At 41.8% G+C, this 23,803-nt stretch overlaps 1 protein-coding gene across 2 annotated transcripts in view; it reads right to left on the bottom strand.

Moving 5' to 3' along the window:
• Positions 1-18,633, bottom strand: part of PRKAA2 (protein kinase AMP-activated catalytic subunit alpha 2) — a 66,419-nt gene extending 47,786 nt beyond the window's left edge. For both annotated transcript variants that reach the window (XM_083510342.1, XM_083510341.1), the window contains exons 1-7: positions 18,485-18,633; positions 12,112-12,253; positions 10,676-10,769; positions 7,485-7,629; positions 6,346-6,433; positions 5,570-5,794; positions 4,235-4,736 (exon numbers count right to left, since the gene is read on the bottom strand). In XM_083510342.1, the coding sequence (XP_083366468.1) occupies positions 4,235-4,736; positions 5,570-5,794; positions 6,346-6,433; positions 7,485-7,629; positions 10,676-10,769; positions 12,112-12,253; positions 18,485-18,584 (1,296 nt within the window). In that variant the 5' untranslated portion in view covers positions 18,585-18,633. The remainder of the gene's footprint in view (positions 1-4,234; positions 4,737-5,569; positions 5,795-6,345; positions 6,434-7,484; positions 7,630-10,675; positions 10,770-12,111; positions 12,254-18,484) is intronic.
• Between the last annotated feature and the right edge of the window lie 5,170 nt (positions 18,634-23,803).

The following is a 23,803-nucleotide window of genomic DNA, read 5'->3' as shown; positions in this document are numbered from 1 at the left end:
AAGAATACTTATCGCAAAGCATTGGAAGGCACAAGATCTACCCACCCGGGAAGAATGGCAGATGAAGCTGATGGACTACATGGAATGGCGGAAAAGACTGGCAGAATCCGAGACCAGGGAGAAGAGTCAGTGGAAGAAGATTGGAAAAAATTCAAAGTATATTTACAGAAATATTGCAAAATTAATGAATGTTAGAAGGATGCTGGAATGAAGTTATATGGCTTTAGCAGAAACGTTATAAAGAATTAAGTAAAAATAGATTGTTAATGGACCAAAGTGGAAAATTTAAGGTTAGATTGTGTTAAGATAAATTATAGAACAAAAATTGAGAAAGATGGAAAGGATTTGCTGAAATAGCTAATTGAACTAGAATACAAAAAAGGGAGGCGTGAGGAGGTCGATGAAACAAGTAAATGAAAGGTAAAGACACGGAAATATTGGATGTGTTTTTAAATGTTTTTGTTTTTCTGGTTGTTTTGCTGTATTGTTTTTTGTTTTTATTTTTGATGTATTGTAAGGTATTGTTCTGTTTTGTTTAACTTTTTATTGTTTCTTTCTTCTTTTTTCTGTAACTTTCAAACCTCTAATAAATATCATTTTAAAAAAAAGAAGAAGCAATCACTTGGTTAAATAAGCCTATATGAATAACGGGCCCTAACTACAGACACAGACTTTTAAGTTTTCCAGTAACACAGCACACGGTATTACTACAAAACGAACAGAAAGGAAGTAAAATGCCAGATCGATCAAGGTGTTCCCTTCTGGGTGACTTTGATTGTGTGCAGGTAGACAATGGAGTCTCGCCTGCCGGCCCCTCCCCACTGCCACTTCCCCATCACAGAGGATGGAGCCTATACACATGCACCCGGATCCCCCTTTAGAAACATTTCTCTCCATCACACCACACTGTTCAGATGGGGCACGAACCTCAGGGGTGTAGCTAGCAGGCTTTCTATTCAGAAAGTCCAAACTGGGCTCCTGCATCGTACGCTAAACCCTTGTTATGTTCAGGCACGAATGGATAACCTGCAACCCTTCGAATGTAGTTGAACTATAAATCCCCTAAGCCCCTGCCAGCATAGCAGGGTCCTTAATGTGCTAGTTAACCCATCCCACTCTCTGATGCTGGTTCTTAGTTTTAAAAGAGATGTTCTCTGAGGGGAAGGCATTCCTGGAAAAGCTCAGGCATGGAACACGGCAGGCTGTTATAGACTCTCTTCCACCTGCTCCATTCCTTCCTGTGTTTTTCTTCTAAATATCCTTCATGGAAACTCTTCTCAAGCCTTCTTCCCTCCATCATGAAAGGGAGGGTTTTCAACATGAGGAGTCAGGTAATCAGAGCAGCAGTCCTAGTCCCGCCATCCATAATATAATATATAATAATATTTATTATTTATACCCCGCCCATCTGGCTGAGTTTCCCCAGCCACTCTGGGCGGCTCCCAATTGAGTGTTAAAAACAATACAGCATTAAATATTAAAAACTTCCCTAAACAGGGCTGCCTTCAGATGTCTTTTAAAAATAGGATAGTTGCTTATTTCCTTGACATCTGATGGGAGGCTGTTCCACAGGGCGGGTGCCACTACCGAAAAGGCCCTCTGTCTGGTTCCCTGTAACTTCACTTCTCGCAATGAGGGAACCACCAGAAGGCCCTCGGCGTTGGACCTCAGTGTCTGGGCAGAACGATGGGGGTTAAAAGAACTACAAGCTTCTCTCCTATTGGGCTTCTAGTTAGGAGGGCTATGTATTAGTGAACGAGAAAACCAACTGTACAAAAGCGGAAACTGGCATTGACCACATTATTGGGGGGGGGGGGTCCCATGGCCTATTTCTATAAGCAACAAGTTTCTAGTCATTATGACTCTAACAACAGACAACGTATGGGACAGCTGAATTGTGATGATTAGGAGGCAAGGTTTTCTCTACCTACGTAGTTCTGTGCCCTAACAATGACTAGAAGTATTATTCCAAATAAGCAAATTGTTAGATTATTTCAAAATAAGCAAAGACATGCAATTTTGGCTTCGTTTTAAAATGTATAGGTCACAGAATTCTCTTTCCTTGGCATGGAATGTTGGTTCAGTTTGTACAGGATATTGGAAGCAATCCTATGTACACGTACCTGGGAGTGAGCCCAACTGAAGACAGTGAGACTTACTTTCAAGCATACATACAGAGGATTCGCTGAACATTTATTCATTTTAGAACACCTGTACCTTGCTTTTCTCATTCAGCAACAGGCAAAGCAGCCAAGAGAAACAAAGAATCAAAATGCACACAACAAAACGTAATAAAGGCGATACCAAAACAGCAGCAGCAGGGAAATAATCAACATCTAAGCAAGCAGAACAGGTAAGGAGCACAGGTTCCTTAAATTAAAATTTGTATGTATTTATCTTTAGTGCATACGCGGTTTGTTTTTTAAGCAGCTGCTTCAGTAAACATATCGAATGTAGCATATGTCAGTAAGCAAGGCAGCAGAAGACTGCGTTTCCATTTCTTACTGAGGACTTGAAGTTAAATCAGAACAACGAAAGAAAGTGAATCTAATGATGCTTCAACACTAATTCTTGCTCATAAACCACTAGCTCAAAAAGGTGGGGTGGAGGCATACACAGGAAAACAGAAAACCTCACGAAGATAATCATTAATCCTCAAGATCAAGCTCACCCCCAAATGTGGCTGGAAGTGACTGACATTAAGACTGTGAAATGAAGGGACCTTATGTACAGGGAAATACTGTGGAAACCAGCAACTACCACAGTTCTGTGGCAAAAAGAAGACTCAGCTAATACCAAGTTATTTAAGACAGATTTAAGGGAACAATATTGCATTTTCACCTCTGACCATACAGTTCTTGGATACCATGTAGAAATAACATCTATTTATTAGGAGCTTTCAGTAAGATTATTTACCCAGAAGGGAATTAGCTACTATAATTAGAAATGTGGAGCTCCTGTTATCCTTACCACTGTGCAAGGCAGAATTATCTGCCTATCCTCAAGCTTAGGAAGCTTAAAAAAGAATGTTTTGTCCCCCACCCCCTTTAGGTCAGTAATTAAAAATATACATTATTTAACCGCTTTGAAGGTGCTAATATTCACAAAGAGGATGATGTGAGAGTAAGCTAATAATAATTAACGATGAGACATGACGAATACTATCATGGCCATTAGAAGACTGTTCATCAGTGCAATTCTAACTCCCAGGTGCTGATGGCTGGAAGAGGCTAGAATGGCTTTCGGATGCTTCACTGCCAGCCACTGAACCAGAGATTCCAGCTGTGCTGGGCAGAAAGCTGCGGACAGCAGTTGTCCCAGTGGTGGTGAGGCGGCCAGATCCAAAGTCCTGCACAGACCCAGAGGGGACCTAACCTCAGGCCCCTCTGCTGCACCAGCCTGGGTCAGAAGTACAGAGAAAGTAAGAAAATGAAAAACCGTGTCTGTGTGTGTGTGTAAACCGTGTGTGTGTGTGTGTGTGTGTGTGTGTGTGTGTAGGCCTTCCACCTCGGGCAGCATGAGCTAGAAAGGCTTGGGTTGCAGTGGAAGATCTGCAGCTCCACTTCTCCTCCTCAATCTCATTTAGGATTGCTATGCCTGTTATTATTAATACAGCTGGGGACCTGGAGAGTGCCTACTTGCCCATGTTCTGATAGTTGCTGGAGGCCCTCTTCCAGGTGTCTCCACTACCAGGTGAGGCAGGTGGTCACTGGGCCTCCTTGTTTGTCATGCCCCAGTCCTGAAACTGCCTCCCTGGGCAGTCTGGCCTGGTCCCTATTCTGCTGTCCTTTCTGCACCAGGCGAAGACCTTTACACTCTACCAGGCTGCGAACCTTTTAACTCTGATTGAATCTCCCTGTTCACTTTATCCACTGTTTAAATTCCTTAAATATTTCTTGTGCATTTTATTTGTCCTGTTCTCTTGATCTAAGCTGCTCTGAGAATTATTATATTGAGGGGGCAGCATTTGAATGCATCAGCAAATACATAAACAAAGCCAGTTAAATGAGAACTTACCGGAGGCATTAATTAATTAATTAATGCATTATTAAATATTATTAATAATGCATCAGTGCACAATTAATTAATGCATTGTTTAATCTGAATGTCATTTAATGCCAAAATAGGCTTCTAAGTTGTTTACAAAGTATTAAAAAACCTGGTATGCAGATAGTAAAATATAAACTTCCATTATCAAACGTTGAATAGCATTCAAAGAATTCGTATTCCTTACCTTCCACTCAAAATCTAGCAGTTTCATAGCACGGTACACTTCAGCCATGATGTCATAAGGCCTGCTTTGACTCCGTATTCCTAAATGCCACTTGGCTTTTTTCACAGTCAACGGCTTTGGCTTAGTGGTATTCAGTGCATCCAAGGGACACTTTCCTTTGGGAGTATCTGCTACGAGAGGAGGCATCCGTTCCGGGTGGGGCTTCACCCCCGGAGGGATGTGCATAGTGTCATCCATGAAAGAGCCAGTGGGAGGGCTGGAAGCAAGGTAGAACTCACTGGCTTGGTTCATGATTCTCCGATTGTCAATAATAAGGTGATAAGCAACCGCAAGCTGGTCTTGAGGATCCCCACTGTACAAGCTGGTCATCACCTCTGACTCAGTGCACTCGAATTTTTCACAAACTTCCCGCACGGCATCGTCGTCGATAACATTGGCGTCGTAAGAAGGATCCTCTGGAAACAAGTAACTGGGCAGTTCTTGTTTGAACCACTCGTGTTCTCTAAAAGGAATCGTTTCTCTAATGAATAATAATACTGTTTATGCAACATCCTAGATCTGACTCATCATAAAAGACCAAGCATGGCACTAAAATGGTAAATGATAAGTGTCAAGCTTTAACCCTCTTTAACCCTTCTGAGTTCAAAGGGCTGAGGTTTCGAAATGCGCTGCTCTGAGAAACTACGGACCCAAAGAGTTTAGCAGGAGTAAAACAAGCTGATTAAAGGAAGAACTATAAATTATTTGTCCCTTACAGCACATGGTGTAGTGACCTATGTGCTATAAGGGACAAAGCAGTCTCAACAACATTCTTTAGTCATATACTACACTGCATGTTCTCACAATGGCACCCAAGGCTTCAGGATATGGCATTCCTGGTGATATTGGGATGAGCTGGAAACAGAAGATGAAAGAAACACAGACAATGCTATGGTGGGTTGTAATTTTGGACCATATAAATAGTTTGACATGTACTGCTTAGTTGAGGGATTTTAGCCATCCTTGTGACACTTCTGATTATTCAAATGCTATGCCTATCTCTTGCTATTTCAACAACTGAGGTTGCATTAGGTGATGTTTCATCTTGCTTTCTCCCAGTCACTCCTTATGAAATATTGTAAAGAACATAGCAATAAAGAGAACGTAGCAACAATGTAAGCTGGTTAGATTAGATGTTTTCCAAACTGTCAGCTCCATTCCCTGTTCAGCCAATTTCCTTTTTTAAAATTATTATTTCTAAAGGACATATTGGCTGATTATCTCTGAAGATCTTCTCAGAGATCATCAAAAAAATATTAGTATGGAACGAGTTATAATTTTGGCACCAGACCTTACCGGATGTCCTTGATAGTTGCTCGTTTGAGTGGATCCACCTGCAGCATGTGCATAAGGAGGGTGGCAACTGAACGGTTGAGGTATTCGGGAATGTAGAAGACACCTCCACGGATCTTTTTAAAGAGGGTTGGGACATGCTCATCATCAAAAGGAAGAGTCCCACAGAGGAGAGCATAGAGAATAACACCACAGCTCCAGATATCAACCTCTGGGCCAGCATACAATCTGAACAAAAGGAAGGTGCCATTAACCAGTTCCTTAAGACATTGCAGTATCTTGCCTGAAGTTCCAAAGGACACCCTAAGTAGCTGGGAGAGGGAAAAAGGAAGCAATGCTAAACAGTCGCCTTGAATCCAAGTGACAACTGGAAGCGCATCTGATTACAATAACATCCTCCCTGAACTTATTTCATAGCCTGTTCATCATACTGGAACTGCTCAAGCCTCTTCTCTTTGATTGCTCTCCCCTACATTCTCCAAAAATCCTTAACATTTCTCTCGAGTGTTGCTTAGAAGTGTCCACTCTCTTTGGACTTGCCTTGGTGCAGTCAACAGAAATAACCTCGGTGGTCAATTCCTGGTATCTACTTTAAATCCTTTTGGTGCTATTGTTTCTTGCTTAAAAACAAACTGTGCAACCAGAAGGACAGAATGCTGCCATACGAACATTACCTAAGCACATATAAATGACCACGAACTACTCAGCTATATGAATGAATCCCATGTCAAAAACATGCCTCTGATCAAAAGGGTATCCATTGGTCTTTAATGTTCTACCTTCCAGAGATGACTTCTGGTGCTGCATAGTTGGGCGAGCCACAGCTGGTTCGCAGGAATTCGCCATCTGACATCATGTTGGACAGCCCTAAAAGGTTGTGGAAGGGAGAGAAAAAGAGAGACTCATTTGTTGACATTGCTAGAAGAGAGAGAAGGGTATTTGTGTGTGAAATAGCAAGGGAGGCAGAAGGGAAATATATAGATTAAAAAATTTAAAAAGGCTCTTAGAACTGTGTTGCATTATTTGCTTAAGAAACAATTCCTTACAGGTAGAAAGGTCTTTGTAAAGATCTACTTCAAACTGAAAGCTAGATTCTCAAAGCTTATTCTAAGCATTTCCCCTGGAGAGAATTCAATGGACCATCTTTCCTCAGGTTCCTTCATCTAGGTTACTCAAGAGCTGGAGTAAACTCTGTGCAATGGAGGCCTAGAGAGGGAAGGCATCTGTACGCCCCAAGGGGAAGAGATGAGGACCTCATGTTTCTATATGTCTAGCATGAACCTGAATATCAGTGCTATACAATCAGTCCTGTCCTGTCTGCTTTAAGGGGCAGTATTATGGTCAATGGGACAAAAATAAATAAATGAAACCTGATAGTATAAGAAGCCACACGGAACTGCATGAAATATTGAGAGGAAATGTTAAAAGTGGCAAAGATCCAAAATAATTTTGTAAATGATTTCTATTATATATCTATAATCACACTGACAACAAAAGGCTGCTTTCCCTAGAGGTGATAAGTGAATGTCTGAATTGTATTGTTTCAGTCTGCAGGTGAAGGTTCATATGGCTGAGTGTTCCACCATATAAGATAAAGAAAAAGATGTAGAAAACTAGATGCCAGGGAAATGGCAAGGCTAGGACCCTTCTCCCTGAAATCAACTTATTATGTGCCAGGATTTTTTTTAAACTTTCAGTATGGAGAAGCATCCAGTTATGTAAGCGTCCACCTTCAGGTTTAATACTCAGTGAAGACGGGACTAATGTTTTCAACTTGGGAAGTTTTTCACAGTAGCAAAGAAACTGCTAATGGTGATGAAAACTGATGCTGGGTTCTTTGAAGGATGTTAGCCCTGAGACAGTTCAGCAATTGGCATAGAGCTGGTCACATTTCTGGAATGCTGCTGGGGTCACATACCAAAATCAGCTATCTTGGCATTCATGTTTGCATCCAGCAGCACATTCTCTGGTTTTAGGTCTCTGTGAACTACCATATGCCGATGACAGTAATCTACAGCTGACAGAATTTGCTGGAAAAGACGCCTGGCTTCGTGCTCTTCAACCTAGAAAAATGCACAGGAAGGGAAACAAGGCTTAATGTTTTTTGTCCTGAAAGGATACTCAGCGAGACAAAATGTGCCCCCTTAATGGGCCACAAGAGACAGAATTACTGTAAGCAACACTAAGCAAACAAGTAAACAGAGGCGAGCCATCCCAAGGAGACATTCCATTGCACTGTTCTCTTATAATTAAGTGTGTCAAATAATTAAAGGCCTTTAAGCTTTAAAACTGTGCTGCTTTGACCAATCAATTGTTCACCTCTGAAAAATTTCTCTGCTACAGATTGCAGCCCATGGCAGTAATTTTCCAAAGGCCTCTGCAAACTGAAGAAACTAGATTGCCCTTGTTACTTTTGCTTTCTACTCCTTGACTGCACCCAATTTGGAAAAACCAAACATGGGGGCCAGAGACAGCAAAGTAGAAGGCCCTGCCTCTTCATCTCATACTTTTGAAATCAGGACTGACCTCTAAGGGTGGCCATACTTGGGCATCGGCCAAAGCCCAAGACTTGGCCCTGTTGTTGCTCCTCTCCACTGCTGCAACTGGTTTGTTTGTTTACTTTTCATTTTGGACTGGAGGGGGATGAGGAAATAAGTGATGGTGGCAGTAATAATTAGGATCAGCAGGTACTGCCACCTGCTTGCTAGCTCTTTTACTGGCAAGTCAGCAAAGTGTGGAGGACAAGGCCCACTCAAGGAAACTTGCCCAGGCCAGAACCTTAAACCTAAAGCCAGCACAGTTAAAGATCTGCTCCCCCCCCCCCCGGCTATTGGGGATGGATCTACAGTAGAATGAAATAGGAATGTGCCAGAGTGGGGTCACATTTTCACCTAGTCCCACAGCTCCATAATGTACTAGTGTTGTTGAAATAAGCCTCATGGTCCCCTGCCCCTATCCCTCAAGCATATGAGGAGAGCACCAACTAACTACAGTTTCCTGTCATGCCTGAACTTGAGAAACTATGGTTTATTCAAACTACGGTCTGTTAACAAAGCAAGATATCATATCATGGTATGATCCTGGTTTGTTTAAACTAAACACAGAACAAGTCACAGTTCCTTCAGTTCAGACATCACAAACTAAAGCAAAAGTAGAAGTTTTTAATCTCTTCTTCTTTGTGCATATCTTAAGAGAAAGAGAGTAGAATGAGCTATACCAGACCAAGTGAGAGAGATCATATTTTTTATGGCACCTACCAGGACCAGATTTAGGTTTGATGAGGCCCAAAGCTACTGAAGGTAATAGGGCCCTTTATATGTCCAGCTGTCCTTTGTAAACAACAAATCGTCACTGTTTTTTTGTGTTTAATATATTGTATATGGTAATTTATGGACCTAATAGGTATCTAAAACCATTTGCACATGTTGCCACGCAAAAAGGCCATGCAGAATGTAGGCACCCTATATATAGAAATGACCAAACCAGTGATATTTTAGGGAGCAGGCTAGCAGGCAGGGCCCATTACTTACAACATAGGAGCCTACACAACACAAAACACTGTTGCTGTATATAGGTTTTATTTTATTTGGTTTTTTATCTTATATTTTGGAAATGTACATCCAATTGTTCTTTTTCCTTTAATTTTTTTTGGGGGGCCCAAGAGAGTGGGGCCCTAAGCTATAGCTTGTTTAGCTTATACGTAAATCCGGCACTGGCACCTACCGATACACCCCACAAGGAAAACAACCCTAGGACAACAAGGACTATTCCAGGCTAGATCCTTCCTGGTGTCCTAGTTTTTATACTTGCAGGAAAGTCCCATCCCCCAATTAGAGAGCATTCAAAAATGGCACCCCTAGCTGCAGTCTCAGTCTGCAAGATCCTAGCAGTTGTTGTGAAACAGCCTGAGTTGACTAGGTCTGTTAATAGAAACACTATTTTTAAACTGAATTTAGGCCATTAATGGATGCGCCTCACCACTTAATCATAGTGGTAAAACAATGGTAATGATAGTACATACTTAACATTTTACATATTTCTATAACAAGTATAATTATATAGCAGATTATAATATCCTCTCAATAAATTATGAACAAGGGATCAAATTAGGAAATATTATGACTACAGGGTACAAAAATTCAAATACTGAATTTTATGCAGTCCAAGTGGTGAGGTGACAATCACATAGCATGCAGCAGGGAGCATTTCAATTCTGCTAATAGCTTCCAAAGGATTAAAGAAAAAATAGATATGAGATCCTCTCTAACCTGTGAATTGGCGCTATGGAAAGAGCACAATCCTAAGCACGTCTATTCAGAACTAAGTCCTGCTGAGTTAAAATAGACTTATGTACATGTGTACAGGAGTGCAATCAAAATCTGTTTATTATTACTGCTTTTGCATAGAATTTAGATTCTATGTTTTAAAAAGCATTTAATAATTTCTATTTCAGGGAAAATCTGGGCAACAAAAATAAAACACTGTTCAACCATGAATTGTGCTGATTGGCTGTAAAATGTAAATTTACAGAGGCAAGCACTTCTGTCTTGCTTCTGAGCTTGAACTATCACCTACACTCTAGGAAATTCTGTGGCTCATTGTCTTTTCTGGGCAATTATATAGTAAACTGATAGTTATCACTAAATTATACTGCAACGGCAAATAAATGCTCAGCATCGTCTGAAACGGCTGTTCTACTAGTCCAATGTCACCCAAAAAATTGCACCACCATTACAAGCACACATGTCAGAACATATTTAGGATTGGATCACTATCACCAAACTGCTTTCATTTGCCAGAACGCATTCAAATATAAAGAGCCAGGAAGCTGCTACTGGTTATTGCCTTGCTTCTTATATGTTTATTCAAATGATATGCAGTTCAAGGCAAGATGGAGCAGCAAAATGTTTGCACTCCAAGACTGTGTAGGACACTGCAGTGCCATCAGGCCAGTTGCAAGTCATTCCAGATAGGTCTGTGATGAAGCCAGTTCTATTTTTGGCCTTAATAACCTTAAAAAGAACCCTCATTTAGCAAAGATATTATAGATCGGTAGAATTCACTTCCCTCCCGCCCACACATTTATCCTTAATGGAAAAAGTCACTTACATGTCCATGTTTACAGATGTAATCAAACAATTCCCCACCAGACACATATTCCATTACCATGAAAAAATCTGTTGGTGTGCTGATGACCTGGTACCTAACAAAAAGACACACAAAAATTATGTTGTTTTTTATCTGCATCTTTTTCAATAGTGAGACAAGAGCTAGTGCTTACTTAATCTTACTAAACTAACATTTTCCTTAAAATTAGCACTTCACGCATAATTGCTTTCCACTTCTTAAGGTGAATTTTATTATATTCTTTATGATAAAAGCAGATATAAACTGTTTCTGGGCTCTGACGGATTTACCTTTCTTCTTCCATAAGCTTATTGAATCTCTTGGAATCTTTGCACAATAATTATACCTCACTTATGACTAACCCTCTTTTCAAATTTCCATTGTGGCTACAAATGTTCAAGAATGTTTGAAAAGATGGGAGATAATACTCAGTCTCGAGTAATATGGTAAAACTGAATCGTAGTGGCAAGAGGATAGGGAAGTCCAAGTATAATAGTCAAAATATTTTACTTTTCAGAAATCCATTTTTGCACAGAACCACAATATCCCAGAGAGTGAGATGCACATCTAACAAGAAAACTCAGTTGCTTCGCCCAAGAAATTGCTCAAATGCGCATCAAATCCTTCCATAAAATCCAGGAATTTACTTCAAATCCATCAGCTAGTCCAAGTTTTATTTCTGTTCCTCAGTGAGCACAGAGTATAATCCAGCCATTGTATGTTACTATCACAAGCTTCCAGATGATGAGATGAACGTTTTACAACAATATTTTAGAACTTTCCCTCTACTCTAATCTGGTAGTCATAAATTAACAGAATCCCAATAGAGATCCTGCTTACTGTGGTTCAGAAAAGCAAAGGCTGTAGTTCTAAGTATAAGTAAAGGTAAAGGGACCCCTGACCATTAGGTCCAGTCGTGGCCGACTCGGGTTGCGGCGCTCATCTCACTTTATTGGCCGAGGGAGCCGGCGTACAGCTTCCGGGTCATGTGGCCAGCAGGACTAAGCCGCTTCTGGCGAACCAGAGCAGAGCACAGAAACGCTGTTTACCTTCCCGCTGGAGCGCTACCTATTTATCTACTTGCACTTTGCCGTGCTTTCGAACTGCTAGGTTGGCAAGAGCAGGGACCGAGCAACAGGAGCTCACCCCGTCACGGGGATTCGAACCGCCGACTTTCTGATTGGCAAGTCCTAGGCTATGTGGTTTAACCCACAGTGCCACCCGTGTCTAGGAAGTAAACTCAGTGGAGTTCAGTGGAATTTACTCCAGAATAAATGTGCCTGGAATTGCATTGCAGGTTACCTTTGAAAATATTAATTCAACACACAGTAAAGTAACAGGAGCACACAGGGTCCCTGAGAGCAGTATCCCCATTTCATGCAACATACAACAATGGGAGTAGTGGCAGCAATACTTACAATTTAATAATATGGGGGTGTCGGAAAAGCTTCAGATTTTGGATTTCTCGTTTGATCTTCCCAACCACATCCAAACTGCGAATTTTTTGCCTATTTAAAATTTTGACCGCTACTTTGTGCCGTGTGAGCTGGTGTTCTCCAACTAAAAGAAAGAAAGAAAAGTTTCATGTTTTATTGAAGTACATATAATGTATACTGGATAAGAATGACAGTCATGAGGGGGTATTTGGCCCGGAACAGAAACAAAAATCACAAAAGGTAATAATATAATTTTAAGTCTAAGGTGAAATGTTCTTCCCACCCCAATTTCATCATCCTCTTCGTAGGTTGTGAAGAAGGATGTTAGCTGCCAGTGATTTAATTTTTTATTTTTATTTTTGCCAACAAGGGCAAATGGTTCACTCCAGTGAGCAAATATGCTCCCACTGCAGTTGAAAGCCACTTTCTCTCTTTTCTCACAAGACACAAATTTGAGATCAGAAATGGCAATATTTCAACCTCACAGAATATGTGTCTGTGACATTAGAGTGGCCATCTTGGGGGCAAAGGAACTTTAAAGGGAGACTTCAACTTGAAACAGTTGGATTACAATGCATCAAGAGTTCAGTGCTATTATTTATGGACTGGATTAAGACAAAGGTTTTTTGTTTTTTTTAGTAAAGTCATGTGTTAATTGGCTTACAAATGCCAGCATGTCTGAATTAACATTTTATGAATCACTGCTGCTAATTACATAATTATCACTGTCTGTGCTTTTCTGCATTTCATTTCCTCTGACCTTACTGTTTACAGCCCTCCCCGCAAACATATCTGTAACTCAGAAAAGTGTGTGTCATGTTGCAAGAGACCAACGTGGCCACCCCCTCTGGAAACGAAAAACAAACAAACGGGAGTTTTACAGAATGTCCCAAGCTGTAAGGTTCTAGCAGAAGCCATTATGCTTGTTACAGCAAACAATGAAATGCCATTTAGGATACAATTCACTGAACTCTCACACAGCTTTGCATTCTAATTTAAAAGTCATGGAATGTTAAAACTAGGCAAGAGACTATCTGTGACAGTGACTGTGGCCCCGACTAAAGAACGGAGCAGAGTGGTAAAAGCAGTAGCTGTATAGGGTGAGCAAGTCGCTATTATTAGCAGAGATAAGAGCAGTCTGAAATTCTTTCCTCAATATGAGTGTTCTAAAAATAAAGTGCTTTGCCACACTTCCAAATAAAAACACTTGGGCTTGTTTCCTTTTTATGTACTCGGCTAGGCTAGGAAATGTTAACAGGATGCTATGCTCTGCATCGCACAAGTGTATTTATTTATTTTACAGATCAACCATATTTTTATCCTCCCCTAATAATGAAGTAAAATACAAAGTGTAGATTAAAATCCATATAACAAAAAGGTTTCAGCAACAAGAAATAAATGAATCAGGTTTTAGATTTAAAAATCAAGAGGTTACATTTTTTTCCACCTGTCACCAAAGAGACTGCAGAGAGCATTCCACAGCTGGGGTACCACTGAAAAGGGGTTTTTCCTCTAGCTATATGACCTATGGAGCAGTGAGCATTTATTCTGATTTGTTTGCAGGGAGGCTAGACAAAGGTACATGAAGGTAGCATTATCCACCCTTTCCAATGCATTTCCCCATCGCATTCCTTTTTGCAAGAAGTCTGATATTTGGGGAGGAGGGCTTGTTTCACAAAGGCACTAAATCAAACCAACCCTGACTGTGCAACATGAATATGCCCGTATATGGTTGAATCCCACTTGACAATGGGTGCCTCTAGTGAAAATCTATGCCTCTATCTCGACCTTTCTCTAGCAAACATAAACCCTGGGAAATGTTCCCAACCAATTGCTGTGAAACAACAGGAGGGCTAAATAAGAATTATCATTCCTTTTCCTGTTATGGAAATTCACTCTGCTCCATATCCCTCGATTGCCTGCTGCAGCCACTATGCAGTTTCATAAACAGCCAAACACAGAGTGAAACCAAGTCCTTCAATATGTTTCTGTGCAAACTTAAGGTATTTGCTTCAACAAAATGGGTGCACATCATATAGCTTTTCATGCTTTGGGTGACTAAGTGTGAAAGAGGATTTTACTTTTGTGCTTTATGCAGCTGCATAAAAGCGGGGGGGGGGGGTGAATCTTTTCTTACCATTGCTGCAATATGATGCAGATGCCAAAATAAGAATATTTTTCTTATATCTACACAAACACTAAAACATGCAGGGCCATGTCAGCTTTAGCATCTGGTTACCCCTTCATATTCCAGGTTGTAACTATGCTCCCAGGATCCTAGAAAACCCATGCTTGGCAACTTTTGTTCCAGCCCCCTATTGCAGTGCCACAGCCAAAAAAATATGGGCCACAAATTAGTCTAGTAACAGTTATCCTAGTTTGATCATTCCTATACCTCTAGCAGCAGCTTGTTCTGCATACATTAGCAGGTGATAATGCGTTCATCTTGAGCCTCTAAAAATGTTTACCTGCGACTTCCTGAATGCTACGTTTGTATTGTACAGGAGCAAAGCACGACATGTTTCCTGACAACTGTACTGTTAATATTTTGCTCTGGGAGATGAAACAACAAAGATGCCAGCTGTATATACACATGCATGAAATAATCTGGGCCTTAGAAGTAGTGGGAACAGCACTCACTGAGTTCACAGCTTGCTCCTGCAGCTGAACTCACACACATTGCACGTTCTTTTGAGGATGCAGCTAAGGCTTGTGTTTTTATACATGGGGAGGGGGCAGAGTGAGGGCCTAATCACCCCTTGATATTTTAGGGAATAACTGAGTGGGAAAGAGACTAAGCACATGATAGCAATGCTGGTGATCACTGAGTGAATGGGTGATAGCCAACATTAGTCATACTCAAAGTAGACCTATTGAAATCTGCAAGCAAATTACTTAAACCTATTGGATTTCAGCGGGACTACTCTATAACTAAGGCTGAATATCACCCAGCGGGTATGATACATCCTTGAAATTGGAATTTACTCTCTGCTATTTCTGTCAGAAGGAAGTCTATCATCTTATGCCAGTGTGGTGTAATGCTTAGAGTATTGGGCTACGACCCGGGAGAGCAGGGTTCGAATCCCCACTCAGCCATGAAGAAGAAGAAGAAGAAGAGTTTGGATTTGATATCCCGCCTTTCACTCCCTTTAAGGAGTCTCAAAGCGGCTAACATTCTCCTTTCCCTTCCTCCCCCACAACAAACACTCTGTGAGGTGAGTGGGGCTGAGAGACTTCACAGAAGTGTGACTGGCCCAAGGTCACCCAGCAGCTGCATGTGGAGGAGCGGAGACACGAACCCGGTTCCCCAGATTACGAGACTACCGCTCTTAACCACTACACCACACTGGCTCTCACTGTGTGACCTTGGGCCAGTCACCATCCCATGGTCTAGTCTACCTCACAGGGTTGTTGTGAGGACGAAATGGGTGGGAGGGAACCACATACACCACCTTAAGATCCTTGGAAGATAAAAGGTAGTACTGTATATAAATGTAATAAATAAATGCTTATCTGGCAGCTCCCAGATCAACAATGTACTGGTAATTATGTTCCAATGGGACAAAGTCCCAGTTGTCCACTTTGGTGACCACTTTAGGATGATCTATTCTACAACCTGCTGTAGTTCACACAGAACATTTGCTAAACTCCAAACCAGCAAAGCAAACAAACCAAAGTATTAAGCTGCAACTGAGTAGCCCATCTTTCATTTGTTATCAATAAAAAAAAAAAACTACATGTGTCTGTTTGTGGTTTTCTTAGTGCCGATACATTAATAATTAATAATAAACAAGTCTGCTTTGTAATCCATCGTTTGCTTACAGCAAGGAACTGATACAGAGATATTATTGTTTCGCTCCCTCGGGACTTGTTAAGCCTACTTGAATGTCTGAAGAGATGCAGGCGAGAGAGACAGTGTTATTTGTTGCGTAGTGCGGTAACTCAGGTTCCTAATATAACCATGAAGCAGAGGCACAACAACTCCCTATGATACACTATTTAACACATGTGTGTGTGTGTGTGTGTGTGTGTGTGTGTGTGTGTACACATCTGTGTTTTAATTAAATGGTATAAGGCAGGAATTCTGAAAGACAGTATTTCCCTCTGAGTAGGTCTACTCAGAGGGTGACCTTAGCAACATTATAGGAAATGGTTCAGCTCAATTATTACAATGGTCCTTAAGAAAGTTAGATACTAGCTACTGTGTGCTGCGCCCTAACCTTTCACACCCATTGAAAAACAGTTTTTTTCAACCTTGCAAATAAGCCCATTAAAGTTACTAGCCCTAAAAAATGTTTTACTAGCCCACCCACATTAGTAGTCTATAGCACACCAATGAATGATGACAACAATCCTATACATATTTATTTAAGACTAAGCCTCACTGAGCTGTGGGACTCATTTCTGAGTAAAATATGCATAGGATCAGACTGTTAAGGGGAAAAGAATAAAAATAATTTCCTGCTTGGGATCAAATCTTGCTCCCTACAAGCAACTTGGCAAGTGGCAGTTGACAAGCCTGGACTTTATTTTGCAATGATTGGGATATGATTTGGGCAGAGTATGACAGATGGAAGGGTCTGTGTGATTAAGACATCAATGTGGTTCTGGACTTAAACTGAGGAAACTCAGGTTCAATCCTCACGCAGCGACTGAGTGGCCTTGGGCAGTTCACTACTTTTCCACTTCAAGCTTTTTGTGACGATAAAATGGGTAGAATGAACCATGATTGTCACCTGAGCATCTTAAAAAAATGTAACAAATATGGCTGCAATCCTGCTTATATTTACCTGGGAGTAAACCCAACTGAACATATCTCACAAATATCTCACAACAACAACTTCATAAATAGTAATAATAGTAGCAATAGCTTCTAATAGCTTAGCATCTCTTCCTGAATTAGCCTCTTTGGTGATAAAACAAGATTTTGTGGACTACAGTTCACTTCAGCTTTAACACCTCAAAGTCTGCTGAATTTATAACAGCATAAGCTTTCATGAAGTCCAGTTCATTTCAACTGATGATGCCATAATTAAACTGTTAGCCAAGAGTTTTGTGACCTAACACAGCTATTCCTCTTGGAACTGTTTCTTTGGTGACAGCATGCCCATGAAGTTTATTCTAAAAGGCTACTTCAGGGCAGCCAAAGACCAAGGTGATGTGAGCTGAAGATGTCCAATGTTGTTGCACCTTGTGCAAATGCTGGAGGGAGCAAGATGTGTACATGCCAGAGCAGCCAGAGGCAGGGCTCACAATGCAGTGCACATCTTACAGGAAGGAAGGGAGGAAAGGCTGTGTGATTCATTAACTGGAGGCCAAGCAGTGTGGGTAACCGCATTCGGCTTGCACACGTTTTGCCTCTATTTATCCCCTCCTGTCCTTTCCACAGTGTCACGTTCCCTTCTCATCAGGGCAGGGACCCCTCTCCCTGACACTTTTATTTTGCTAAAGCATATATACACAGCTCATGTGTACTGTCAGCGCTGACTGAAAGAGAAAAGAGGAAGGTATGTGTGCTGGAGGCTTGCCAGGTGCTCCCGATTTCAAGCCAAGAGCTTTTTGTCTTCTAACCCTAGGAGAACTTCCAAATATATCAGTTGGTAGAGCATGAGAAAAAGACCCTGACTCTCTAAGCCCCTGTCATCATTCCCCAGCATCCTATTGTGGGGTTTCTGAAAGCAGCAGGGAGGAGAGTGCAAAGGTGTTTATGGGAGGAGCTGGGGGGGGGGGGGAAATTCTGGACTGGGTGCCTGGCTGAATGGAAGGTCAGATGAAAATGCAAAGCAGGGGTGCCAACTTGAATGGAATATTGGGGGGGGCAGGTAAGTCCTGCCACACATAACTGATCACATTCCATGACATAATTGATCACATATACACGTGTGTTTGTGTCTGAGTGGCATTACCAGGGGTGCCAATTTGACTAAAATATTGGGGGGCCCAGGTAAGCCCCACATAACCAATCACATGACATGGATGCCATTTGAAGGGCAATGCCCATGAACTTTGAAACGGGAAGGGGGGGGCTCAAACATTTTTTTGTGAGTTGGCTCCTATGCCGGTGGCTGCCTCAGATAAAAAGGGATATACTGTGGGGTGGGGGGCACCGGGGTGGGGGAGGTGTTCGCTTCAGGGGGTGGGGAGGGGGCTCTGGGGAGGAAAGGTGCAGGATGGAGACGGAGGGGTAACTGAGCGCGGGGCTGTCGCCTGGTGCCTGCGGCGCGTGTGCGTATATTGGGGGGGGGGGTGCGCGCTGCGCCTTGGAGAGGCGCTTCCTCGCGCCCGCGCTCCATCTCTCTCCCTCCCCTCCTCGGCTGCAGCCCCGAGCCCGCCCCTCCCGCGCCCCATACTCAGCTCTTGACTTTGCCGAAGGTGCCGACCCCCAGCGTGTCCCCCAGCACGTAGTGGCCGATCTTCACCCGCCCGTCGTGCTTCTGCGGCTGCTTCTCAGCCATCTTCGCTCGGCGCTGCCGCCGCCGCCGCCGGCCGGGCCGGACCACAATGCAGCAGGGCAGGGCCGGGAGGGGAGGCGAGGCGGAGGCAGGCAGGCAGGCAGGCGGCGCGGAGAGGGAGGGCAGGAGAGGGAGGGGGCCAGGTAAGGGACGGGGGGCGCTGAGCTTCTGGAGGCGCCGGGTGGCCCCCAAGGGAAGGAACTTATTCTATAAAATGGCATCGAAAGGAGAAAGGGCTCGTGCCCTCCCACACACCCCTGCAAGCTTCGCTGGACTAGACTGTGGGTACGGCCTTGCACTCGACACATGCTCAGAGACAGTCTTGCGGTTTTAGGTTCTTTCCGGATCGTAGAAGCACAGAACTCAGGATCATCTAAGTCCACCCCCGACCCCTTGCAGTGCAGGAATATACTGCTGCGTTATCAGCACCACGCTCTAACCAAGTGAGCTATCCAGGCTCTCTCTTCCTTATCTTACTGTTACTGTTTTATTTTAGTAAGCCGCCTTGTGAAAAATCATAGAATTGGAAAGGAGCACAATGATCATCTATTCCAGCCCCCTACCATGCAGGAATCTTTGGCACAGTGTGACCCTGAGATTGAGAGTCTCGTGCTCTACCAGCTGAAAGGAGGTCTATCAATATGTCACCGATATTGCAGAAGGAACATTTTGTCCACCTTGATCTTGTGCAAGGGAACACAAGCAGAGCTGTCCTTCCATTGTTCCTTGAATAATTGCCAAAGGAGGAGCTCATTCTAAGTCTCCATGCTTGGGTGTTTTTCTTTTCTCGATAACTTCCTGAGCTGAAACTTTGCAGTGCAAACCGTTTTAGTCTGCAATCCAGTTATACATGGATAACTGGAAGTAAGTCCCGTTGAACTAAAAAGAGACCTATTTCTGGGTAGACATGTGTAGCATTGCTCTGTTAGACCCTCACATTAACCCTTGAACAGAAGAACAGTGGTATGTATATATTGTTTTACCACCTTTTGAAAAATATGTTTGGCACGCTGCTGGAGTGGAGTTGGTGGCTGCCAAATGTGTGGTTTTGGAAGTATCCATAGGAAGTTGAGTGAGACGGCTTCTGGCGGGGAAAATGCAAGCTGGCGGAAGTAGATAAAAATCTGAAACGACATTAAATGTGCCAGGCATCTATTTTCGTTCCTCAGGTTTGCTAGTTTTTAGCATTGGTGATCAAGGATGATTGTTGGCTGCATTTCAAAATTTCATTTTTCATTTTCATTTCACTTTTAATTTGTATACCGTCTTTCTATTTCACAATACCCAAGGCGGTTTCCAAGCTGAAGAAACAAAGAATGTACACCTTATAACAATCTAATCCAATACAAAAATGTGATAATAAAAAAACTTTAAAATAAGCAACTTCTATCAAATAAAGTAATATTCAAAAATCCATTAGAATAGCATAGAATATTAAATATCAGCATATAAAAATTGGAAAGTATTATAATTAAGAGTAGATTTCTGTTTAAACTAATCAATAAAACAACGGCAAGTTACAGTGCATAAAGTAATACAGTACAATACAAATTGAGAAGCAAGACTGGAGGGTGGGGCAAGGCAGGTGGAAGAAGGCCTTGCCTGATGAAGACTTTCCCCTCACAGTTCTAGATCCAAAGATTCAAAAATTGTTCAGAATCTCATTCTTCAGTAGAGGAAACCTATAGGCTTGTCTGAAGGCAGCAGTTGATATCCTGTCATTTAGAAAAATGGGATAAAAGCTTAATTGGTTGGTTGGGGGGGGGGCAGCAGTAAGAGCAAGTGAAGCAGCAAGGGAGTGTAAATGGCAATAAATGTCAGCCCTCCCGAGTTAGTATTAAGCACAGGGACTTTGCAATTTAGAAAGAATGACTGCTACTTGTTGGGATATTGTTAAACACTCTGGTCTAGAGGGAGATAGTAGGCAGCAGAAGACAACTGTGTGTTCTCAGTTTGCCTATTTTGGCTCTGTTGCCTATTTGGGCACTCAACACCTGAATTCACTATTATGGGTAGTGCTATCAGATGACTTGCTTGGAGCACAGAGTTCTTAGACAAATGAATAGAGGGAAAGGTCAGCAGAATTAAGAGTTGGTGCCTTTCCTTTTTTAAAAAAAACAGCTTTGCCTACAGGCATGCGATGTTGTTGGTTACCAAATATCCTCTATTAATCAAGGGAGAGTTTAATATTTCTTTATTTATTTTCCAGCTACCTAGCACCCACAACTCGTAAGTTGCAATTGAACAGAAGTCTGTCTGTTACAATGCAAGGGGTCATAAGTATATTGGCAATATAAGGTGCATTAATTTTTTAAAACACTGTTTCCAGTTCAGCCTGAAACCAAATTCAGATTAAATACATAACCTTCTTCCTCAAATATAACTTCAACGCATTTTTCGGGTTCTTTGCCTTAAACGTTTAAGGTTTGATTGTTCCTTCTTATACTCCCATCAAGATCTTGTCACTATCTCTTCACACACTTTTTGCTAGTTCCTTGAATAGATTTCCTCGTAGATGATCTTATGCAGAGGTTGTTTTATGTCCCCACCATTTTCAATTATTCTCTTGAAGAATGCTGATCCATCTTCATAAATAATTATTTGACATGTCCAGAATGCACAGTGACACACATGAGCCCTCTCATTCTTTGATTACTTCATAACCTATTTGTATTGTTTACATTTTTATCCCACCTTTCACCCAAGAATTCCAAGGTGATGTACATTGTTCTCTTCCTCTGTGAAGTATGTTAGCTGAGTGATTGTGGTTGACCCAAGGCCACCCAGGAAGTGTCGTGGCTGAGTGGGGATTTGAATCCTTACCTCCCAGCTGCCAGTCCAGCACTCTAACCATGTTTTAATTTTTGTGAAGCACCTTGAAGCCATTGATACAAGCCAGTATATAAATAATTCTGAAGGGAAGGGAACAAATGCTTTGTAACAATGCCTTCTATCCCAAACTACTATACTTGCAGGGGCAGACTTTGGTAATGTGGTACCCTGAGCAAAGACAAATCGCCACCCCCACCCCAATATTTCTCATTTTCACAATAATTCATTTTTGTATATTTGAATTTTTTATGGAACTTCTCAGTAGGTACCCATATAAATATAGAGTGAGTGGTTGGTTGGTGCCCCCTCTTCTCAGCACCATGTGCAGGGGAACCACCCACACTGCCCTAAATCTGACAATTATACTTGCACCTCCTTTTAAGAGACATAAGGGGGTTGTGAATAACCAGCTACTAAACTTTCAGTCCAGGTTCTTATCTATTGTTTTCCAGACAGGCAGTGTATGTTACTGATGTATTATCTTGGTTCACACACAATTAAGGTACAGGTAACCCACAAAAATTGCAGCGGTTTCATTTTTTTCCTGGTCCTTCTGCTGCCGCACTACCTATAGCTAGGGACGTGGGTGGCGCTGTGGTCTAAACCACTCAGCCACTTGGGCTTGCCAATCAGAAAGTCGGCGGTTCAAATCTCCTCAATGGGGTGAACTCCCATTGCTCTGTCCCAGCTCCTGCCAACCTAGCAGTTCGAAAACATGCCAGTGCTAGTAGATAAATAGGTACCACTGCTGCGGGAAGGTAAACAGCGTTTCCGTGCGCTCTGGTTTCCGTCACAGTGTCCTGTTGCCCCAGAAGCAGTTTAGCCATGCTGGCCACATGACCTGGAAAGCTGTCTGCAGACAAACACTGGCTCCCTTGGCCTGAAGCGAGATGAGACCACACCCCATAGTCGCCTTTGACTGGACTTAACCGTCCAGGGGTCCTTTACCCTTTTTTACCTTACCTATAGCTAAGCCATCATTTGGCTTAGCAGTATGTTTGAACCCAAGATTGTGGTTTATCTTACTCCAGACAAACTACAAACTATAGCCACCATCTATAGGTTTTGTTATTTGTTTCTTAAAAGATGACCTTAACAGATTGTAGAACTGGGCGCAAACTAACAAAATGAGTTTCCATAGGGAAAAATGTAAGGTTCTACACTTAGGCAGGAAGAACCAGTTGATTAAGGGATGTAATAGTCCCACTGTGGTCTGCCTTGGGATTATAAAAATGGAATATAACATCAAATGGAACTGTGTGTAAAAAAAGGAAAAAGGAAGGGAAGCTCTATTTTGCAAAAGGTTAATGATGGAAACTTAGAGCTGACTCTTCCCCAGCCTTTATTATTTACGAAGTGACCTGAATAACACTAAGAAGACTTGGAATTTAATTTAATTAGAAGTATAATTGCTCATATATGTTCAGCTGGATGGAAGGATGAAAGGAGTCTGTGAACTGTCAAGGAACTGAAGGTTCTTTATCGAGTCATTCTTCCCAGGCTGAGAGGGAAAATGGTGGCAACAGTTTATTTACTGGGACAGAGTGACTTTTGCAGTTGTTGTTAAAGTTCTTGGTGCAAAACAACAAAGCACGGGACGGAGTGATGGAGAAATTTCTGAAGCAAAAATGGGATATCGGCTCCACCCAAAGTATGACAGATAACAGTAACAATTGGGGGAAAGACATAACATCTTACAAGGACAGGACGAAACACCACGGACAGAATAATTGCCACACACAAGAAGAACAAAGATATAGTTTGAGTTCCTCACTTTCAGTTTTATAAATCATTTAAAGTGTCAACACAAATAGAAGTTACGGTATTAATATTGCAGTTGTATAAGGGATTACTATTATGACCTGAATGTAATTGAAACTAATAAGATTTTGGGATGCAGAAATAAAATCATCAAACCGTCAAATCTAGCACATGGGAGGTCACTCTTAACTAAATTATATAATTTGGTATTTGAATGATTGGTATTCATAATCGTATTATGAATTGGTATTGCTATAATGATGCTTATTATTGGACTGTCATTGAAAACTAACAAAAATTTCTTACAAAAAAAGGATGCTAGACTAGATGAGCCTTTGATCTGGTCCAGCAGAGATCTTATGCTCTATGTTCTTGTATCAACATTGACTAAATATTAAGCTAAAGCCCAGTGACTGTTCAAGATCACAATTTGCAAAGTAGAATTTTGAAGAGCTTTTTTTTTGGGGGGGGGGCAACTTCATTTCACCAAAAGTTCATAGCAAAAAAATTCTCCCACATTTTTAAAAATACAGTTGTGGGAGCAGGGTGTTTATTCCCTACCCACTGTCACCCATTCAAACAGCACGCACTGTCTTGTATTTCCTTCTCTTTAGGATTAATACAAAAGC

This window comes from Podarcis liolepis, assembly GCF_965112155.1.
Source record: "Podarcis liolepis genome assembly, chromosome: 6".
NCBI classification, from domain to species: domain Eukaryota; kingdom Metazoa; phylum Chordata; class Lepidosauria; order Squamata; family Lacertidae; genus Podarcis; species Podarcis liolepis.
The sequence above is the reverse complement of the archived record's forward strand: the minus strand, read 5'-3'. Positions and strand labels throughout refer to the sequence as shown.